Below are 8,012 nucleotides of genomic sequence, written 5' to 3' on the forward strand. Positions count from 1 at the left end.
ACTATAGTGACCTGATTTTCTCCAAAATTAATTTTTCATGTTATATTTTACTTCTCTATAACATTATTTTACCTATAATAATAATGATGTTTATTATAGCACACTTTTTATAAGATTACCTCTATGTAATAGCATATTTAAATATTATATATTATATAATATAAAATATTAAAATATTTATTATAATCATCATAAACTAATTAAATTGTACGATTTTTAAAATTTTTCAACTGTTATATTTTAGGACAATACAATATTAATATCTAAAGTTTTCTTAGTTTCACGAGAAATCACTTGGACGTAGTGATTCCAGTAACATGATAAAATGAAAAAAAAAAGACTAGAAAAATCTTTAGAATCTCCTCGTTTCACTATTGTTTTGGCTAAATTGGTTAATAAATACATTTTTTTTGCTGCATTAAATTATTAAACTAGGCAGGTGACATTAAATTCCTTTTCATTTATAGCGGCTAAATTTGACTGAGACTATGCATGTATAATAATATCTTTTATAATAGCCATGAATTTTTTTGTATAAAGCTATAACTATTGAAAGGTTTGACTACTATTTGCTTCGTTCCATATTAGTTAGATACATTCTATTTTACATGTGAATAAAAAATCATAAATAAAAAAATAATTTTTACTAATTCATCTCTTAAATTTTTTTTAAAATTTTTTTTTATGAATAAATGTGAACACTTTAAAAAGAAACTAATTGTAAGGGTAATATGAGAAAAATTTAATCAATACTTTTATGGTGGACAATCAATATTCGACAACTATTTTTTTTGTAACATGACCAACTAATATTAGACTGATAAAGTATGTATTGTTAGCATATATTTTCAGTAATCCCTCTATTTTAAAAAGAATAACCTCTTTTAATTTAACACAATATTTAAGAAAATAAAAAAAGATTTTTGAATCTTGTGGTGTTAAATTAAAGTTATGTCAAATATACCAAAATATCCTTTAATCTTGTGGTTTCAAATATGCAACGTGAAAAATTAAAATTAAAATACTGTCTACAAAAAAACGTCATTCTTTTTTAAACAAACTAAATAGATGTTTGAATTGACTTATTTTTAGATTCTTTGGCTTTTAAGCATTTAAAAAAATTTGATGGTATTTGAAAAAGTTTAAAAAATACTTTTAAGCACTTATTTTTAAATTAAAAAATATCAAAATAAATTAAAAATAAAAAATAAAATAATACTCCCTCCGTTTTAAAATAGTTGGTCCTTTTTTATTTGCACTTCCTTAAAAAAGATATTTATTAGGGGATTAACTTTATCAAATTAATCTTATTAATTATACTTTAAAAATATAAATTTGAATAAATACATTTTATTTAATCATTTAATATTGAGAATAACATGAAAAGAAACTAAAAATTCAATCCAAACACACTTAGAAGGAAAATGTGTCCTTTTTAAAACAGAGGAAAAGTGAAAATGAAGGGAGAGCATTTATGAAAATTTTTGTTGAAAAAGTCATTGTTTAGTGGGGACAAGTTTAATAACCAACTAGAAGCTTCAAAATCTAATCACAGCATCACATGTTACCGTAACAATTTCCAACCAAAGAATCCTTAAAAAAATATCCCCCTTTCCTTTTTGATTTTTCTCTCTTTCTTTCTCTGTCGAGCGACACACACATGAACTGAATTTTGTGGTAATCAATGAAGAATTTTAGGTACTTTTCTCTCTATCTGTCTTTCTCTTAAGTATACTGTTTCTTGTTTTCCTTATTAAATGGTAAAGATTCTTGCTTTATGGTTTACTTTTCATTTTTAGTTCAAATTCTGTGTCTTTATAGTATTCTGCTCATTTGTATGTTCTTTTGGCATGTGGGTTTTACTCATTTTTGATTGCCGGTGAGAGGCACAGTGGTGAAGCTAGAATTTTCACTAGATATAGATATTTTTGTATGGTATCCGGGTCAGTTTGTGCGCACCTCGACTAAATTCACGGATACCTGCCACATCCCATCCGGAATAGGTACCAGGTAACTCTGTCTTGTCCACCAAATACCTGTCGTGTTTGTCTTTGATGGGAATTGAATGTGAGATCTCACGGTGCTCATCCCACTTCATTGAATTACTAGTCCACACCATTAAGTGCTTTTCACTAGGTATTCAAAATATGAAGACTAAACACAGGAAAAAGCTAAACGGGTTTAAATAATTAATTTTAATCATGTATAAATAATGTAATTTTCTGTTCCGCTCCCTGGTGAGGCGGCAGTGGCGGACCCAGGATTTAAGGATAGTTGGTGCTTAAAAAATTTTAAAAATTGAAAAAATAAAAATTCACCTCAATGAGGTTTGAACTCGGGGCATCTCTTTCGGTGGAGAACCTTAAAGTTAACCTAAATGCCAATGCACCCAACCAACCTTTTGTTTTAGTGGGTGCTTTTATATATTATATACCTATTTTCATATATTTTCTATGTACTTTTACCTATTCCGCATCGAGTTTAGTGGGTGCCGGAGCACCCCACAAATGAATGTAGGTCCGCCCGTGTGAGGCGGTGAGTAGTGAGACACAAGGAGAAATAACGAAATGGGGAAAAGGAACTTTTTTTTTAAACAATTTTAGATAATAGAAATACAAGAACATGTAGATCCATATAGGCAAATTGTATTTTGACCTGTACTAGGTTTTTCAAGCTAAGTTTGTATCTAGGTCTTTTACTGGCTTTTCTGGGGTTTCCTGGGTGTGGGGAGGAGGAGAAAGGAAATTGAGAAGGAAACAGAAATTAAGTTTGATGTTTATTTATTTGCTGAAATAGTGAAATCTGGAGGAAATAGGATGGAGAAACCCTTTGAAGGTACTCCCTCTGTCCCAAATTATGTGGAACACTTAACATTTTAGTCCGTCCAAAAAAGAATTTCACTTTTCTATAATTAGAAGAAGTCAACTTTAACATTCTCCTTTTACCTTAAGTGAAATCATTTATAGGTTATAGCCACACGTGTGTTTAAGGTTTGGTTTGGACTGTACACTTTAAACGTCTTTCTTTCTTTTTTAATTTTTGTGCCAAGTCAAACAGTGTTACATAAATTGGGACAGAGGGAGCATCTTTTGTTCTCTAAGTAGTAAGTAGTGTTCTTTTCCTCTTTCACTCTCCTGGGGGAATGAGATTTTTCCATTTGTACTTGGGCATCTTCTTTAGCATTTAGTAACCGAAACCAACTCGTAAAGCAGTAAAATGCTCCCAGCTGAAGGGAGTTTATTCTCAGATTCAAACTCGAGACTTCTGGTTAAGAGATGAGGGAATGGCCCCTTCTGTCAATGGTTATTTTGCATTTACTACCACATCTGCTACTGTTCATAACCACCCCAACCTTGATACCTATGCATGTCTTGACTAATATATGAACTCTGCAGTGGTCTTTTCGGGTATCTTTACTTGTGTGATGCTTATTAATGTATATGCTACTTAACCGAAATCCATGCAAAGTATGGAATATGAGAGATTTTTCGGGCTATCATATTTGTGGAAGGGTCAAGGCTTTTGTTATATCATCATTTTGCACAACCAATCTTCTTATATGTGAATTTTGCAAAGTACGGCCAGTTCCAAGGATGGAGAAAAGATGAGGGTTGTGGTACTAGTATAAAAATAATCTAATCAGGATGATGCCCTATATGGTGAATACATCGAGACGTGCCCACCTAAGCAGCGGGGCGGAATGAATATGGAGGATTTTCCTTTTCCTTTTCCTTTTAAGTAAAGCTGATATGGAGTATTCATATTCCTATCCCAAGTAATTTGGGATTTAAGAGTAGTTGATCGTCTAATCATTTTACATGACAAAAATTATGTTTTTTGCTTTTTTCAAATGACTAAGAAAACCATTGTACCTAGATTCGGAACTCGGTGGATAATTGGTCTTTCCCTTTACAATTCCACTTAAATACGTACGTATGAACCGGGCAGGGTTAAAATGCATCAGTCTCATAGCAATAACTCTAATTTTTCTCAATTCGCTGAAAATGCATCTACCAGATGGAGATAGTGAAGATCCTGCTAAGTTATCTATAATCAAATGCATCCAGTTGAAGGGAACACCATTCACGTACTTTATAACATAAGCTTCAGAGTGCCAAAGCAAGTAGCTGAGTCTTCTCATTACGAATACATTGTTTTCTCACTACATGTACATAGCGAGAGATGTTTAAGAGAAGCCTATGCAAAAAATGGATTTCGCGAGGAATTTTAGCGTCTGAATAGCTATTGAGTTAATGTTTCCTCATCCACAGGGAGAATGGCGTAATAAGATGTGAAACAAAAGATGCATCTTCAGAGCTTCTCCATGTCCTAGAATGAGGACTGCCTGTATCTTTCTTTCTGTAAACCTCCAACACTCCAACTAGAAGTTATTTGATCATGTAAAGGCCTTCGAAAGTCTGATGGCAACGTAAATTTGTTGCTAGGTTCAGGCTTAAACTGGCTTTAATCTCATGTTCTTTGTTACGTTCCTTGTCACTTATTCTATAGGATGGCCACTTCATATTTTATCTTTTTATCTTCCTACTTTGCTGTCTGACAGAATTACCTAGTTGGTGTCCCTTTTCTACTATTCTTCATCACATAAAAATCTCTGGGAGACAAGCTTCAGAGATTCACCAAGGACCAAGTAGTGGGGGGTCTTACTCTACAATACCCCATTGATATTCAGAAGTGTCAAAGATGAGGTGTTTTAATAACCCTTCATTGTCTTTCTTAATAAGATTATATCCCTTTCTGCACGAATATGTGATTAGAATTGTGAGATCCGTGATGCATACTCCCGCATGTGTTTAAAACTTCCATTGACTAACATTTCTCTACACCTTACCCAGAAAAGACGACTTAAGCAAAACCTCTCATCTCTTGGGAGCTGTAATTCACTTCCCAAGGTGGTTACTCAAGCTATGCCTATGCCCCTCATCCCCAACCCCACAGGCCTTGTTTTTCCTTTTTGACTAGTTACTGGTTGCCGGTGAATTAGGTGGTATTTGGATTCAGTTTCTGACCTCCTAATTTTGGAAAAGGTAATCTTTAGAAATGTAAGCCATGTCAATGGCATTTAAGTTTGGGAATTATTTTTATGGTGACAATCCGAAAATGTAAAATAATTTTGGTTTCAAAGAAAAAGGTTTAGAAATTGTACAGTTGGCAATTGAAGGAACTACTGCTATGCTGGTTGGGAAAGGGGAAAGAAGGGAGGAGTATGTGGTGTTTTATCCCTCATTGCTTATTTTTGTGCAACTGGGAATGGAGTGGGGTTGGGGAACAAAAGATGGTTTCAAGAATCTTGTATGAACTATGGACATAACAACCTTAATTGCCCAGAAGTTGTTCTATAGGCTCGGACTGTTTCCTTGAGTTCTAATGAAGCTTGTATGACCATACACCAGCTTATTGACCTTTTCTTCTGGACCTCTTACTTGCAAAAAAGTTCTATTGGCTCGTACGGTTTCTTTGAGTTCTAATGAAAATATGCTTAAGCATGAACACTTCTTCAACTAACTCTTTACTCGAACAGCTCTATGGTCCCAGTGGCTAGTAGTTTATTGCAACTGCAAAGCTACTGGAAGTTGTGTGATCCCTGCAAGGCAACAACTAATCTTTTCATTATGACTGGACAGCTTTTGTAATTGTCTTGGTATATTGGTGAATACCTCAGTGTTGTTATTTTACATACCAGCTATTTAAATAGCATTAGTTGAAACTTTCTGCGCAAAAGATCAATTGCTTGTATATTAATGAACAATTGATTCAATTGGATTAATGAATACATAATTCGGCTAAAGGGTTATTTAATTAACTTGAATATATAATCAACTATAGAACATTGGTTGTCTCATATCCAAATTCTTTGACTTGAGCGTGTGCCATAAAGTGAGGATTATACTGTATATATGATGTGTGCAAGTGCTGTTAATAGTGTGATTTTTAATGAACACAATATAGATAAATTGTCTAAATGAAATGGATAATACTGGTTACCTAATGCTTTTGACTTTTAGAACTTGGTCAATGCAATGGCAAAATATCTTACTTTATACTAGTATGCTAGAAGGGGACAAATGATGTATTACTAAAATAGTAACAATCTTCTCTCTCCAACCAAAAAGAGAAAAGGAAGAAAGAGAAAAATAAGGTTTCTTTTCCAGATGAACGGGGACAACCTCGTCTTTTTTGTGAACTGTTTGAATAGATATTGTCTTCTAGTTTGTTACTGGTAAATAGAAACCAGGTCCATTCTTTTTGAAAATTGTAACTGGAGATTATTGCTGCCTTTGATGCAACTGTGTGGATATAGGTCCTCTGATCTTACAAGTTCTGGTGGCTGAAGCTGCGTATCGGCAGTGTCTTCCATTATCTAGCAATGGATTTTTCATTTTTCAGTAATTTCCTGTGGTTCAAACCCCAGTCTGGAAATGATATGGCATCCACAGTTGTATCTACTAGTACCATAATGAAAACGCCTAAAGAAAAGGCTCAGTTTGATGCTAAGTTTTGGAAGTGGACCGTGTTTTCATTTGTTCCTTGGGCTAAAGGAGCTGAGGGTAATATTCAGATGCCAACAACTGTCAACAAGAAGCTGAAAAGTCGCAGGCCATCTCGTGAAAGTGTAGATTCTCTAGCTCGGACATCAACCATACGCTTTAGGCCATATGTTTCTAAAGTTCCATGGCATACAGGTCCAAGAGCTTTTCTTTCTCATTTTTTCCCCCGATATGGTCATTACTGTGGACCAAACTGGTCAAGTGGGAAAGATGGAGGCTCACCAATTTGGGACAGAAGACCGATTGATTGGTTAGATTTTTGCTGCTATTGTCACGACATGGGCTATGATACTCATGATCAGGCTGAACTTCTCAAGGCAGATCTTGCATTCCTCGAGTGCTTGGAGAAGCCAAACATGAGCACGCGAGGAGATCCTCATGTAGCTCTGCTCTACAAAACTATGTGCATTTCAGGTGCAAAGAATTGCTTCATAGGAATTATTCTGTATTCAAGTTACTCTCAACTATTGATGACTGATTTGGCAACTCCATCTGTTTTAAATGCAGGCCTCAGGAACATATTGATACCTTACAGACAGCAACTTGTTAGCTTACAATCTCAGCAGTTATCTTTTGGATTTGGATGGCTCAGCGGTATCATGGAACCTGCTAAATGCTTGAAAGACCGTTTCATATGGTTACAGAAGTAGCCATGGGAACAATCACACGTGCTCCTAATTCATTATGGAAGCAGAAGCAGCTGCAATCTGCATTTTTTGTAAGGTGAAGATTCTGTATTCTATTCCATAATGTCATGGATAAGATAGCTGTATATGACATTGGAAATGAAAGAAACTCGAGAACTCTATTATGATATAATTAGTTAGGTAGCTACTCCAGTGCTGTACATTATTCTCAATTGACTAGTGCATCAAGTGTATATTGTTTACTATTTTACAGTAATGGATGTTTGGAACTAGTGTATGGTATAGTTTTATCGACAGCATGGATACTCTTGCATTGTGGTGTTTGTATGTCACTGTTTTGTTAGTATTCATCTCCGAGCTTTCACTATACCCCTTTCTCGGTGTAAATGACAGTTTGATCTCTCACACATTGGCACTGAAATTCTTGTACCTGATTTTATGTTTCTTTTCATAAGCATGGACATTGGGTACATATATTTTCTGGATCTGAGACAAGTTTGTTGATGTAAACAAAAGGTTATTCTGGTGCACTAAAGCTCTCGTAATGCTTGGGGTCCGCAAAAGGTCCGGACTATAAGGGTATATTATATGCAGTTTTAACCTACATTTCTGCAAGAGTCTGTTTCCATGACTTGAACCTGTAACCTGAACCTGATCACGTGGCTGCAATTTTACCAGTTACTCCGAGGCTTCCCTTCAAGTTTGTTGATGTCAACAGAAATGCAAATATCAGGTGAAATCCACCTCAAGTACATGGGATGTTATATTTCTAGCACTTCCTAGGGAAGTGAAAGACTTC

General features: G+C 34.6%; 1 protein-coding gene across 2 annotated transcripts; it reads left to right on the forward strand.

The window, feature by feature from the left end:
* The first annotated feature begins 1,453 nt into the window (after positions 1-1,453).
* Positions 1,454-7,512, forward strand: LOC107875412. 2 transcript variants are annotated; one of them, XM_047395309.1, is made up of 4 exons: positions 1,544-1,698; positions 1,893-2,010; positions 6,320-6,980; positions 7,074-7,512. In XM_047395309.1, the coding sequence occupies exons 3-4, from the start codon at positions 6,386-6,388 to the stop codon at positions 7,214-7,216; spliced, it is 738 nt and encodes a 245-aa protein (XP_047251265.1). In that variant the 5' UTR covers positions 1,544-1,698; positions 1,893-2,010; positions 6,320-6,385; the 3' UTR covers positions 7,217-7,512. The 2 variants fall into 2 exon arrangements, with proteins under 2 accessions (XP_016577611.1, XP_047251265.1); XM_016722125.2 differs by lacking the exon at positions 1,893-2,010 and having other exon boundaries at positions 1,454-1,698.
* Positions 7,513-8,012: the final 500 nt, after the last annotated feature.

The sequence above is a fragment of the Capsicum annuum genome, chromosome 1, assembly GCF_002878395.1.
Source record: "Capsicum annuum cultivar UCD-10X-F1 chromosome 1, UCD10Xv1.1, whole genome shotgun sequence".
In the NCBI taxonomy this organism is placed as follows: domain Eukaryota; kingdom Viridiplantae; phylum Streptophyta; class Magnoliopsida; order Solanales; family Solanaceae; genus Capsicum; species Capsicum annuum.

Excerpts from the sequence above, each read along its gene's own strand:
- LOC107875412 (XM_016722125.2), top strand. The coding sequence starts at position 6,386 with ATGGATTTTTCATTTTTCAGTAATTTCCTGTGGTTCAAACCCCAGTCT. Across the intron at positions 6,981-7,073 it reads CAAAACTATGTGCATTTCAG|GCCTCAGGAACATATTGATA; the intron begins GTGCAAAGAATT and ends TTTTAAATGCAG.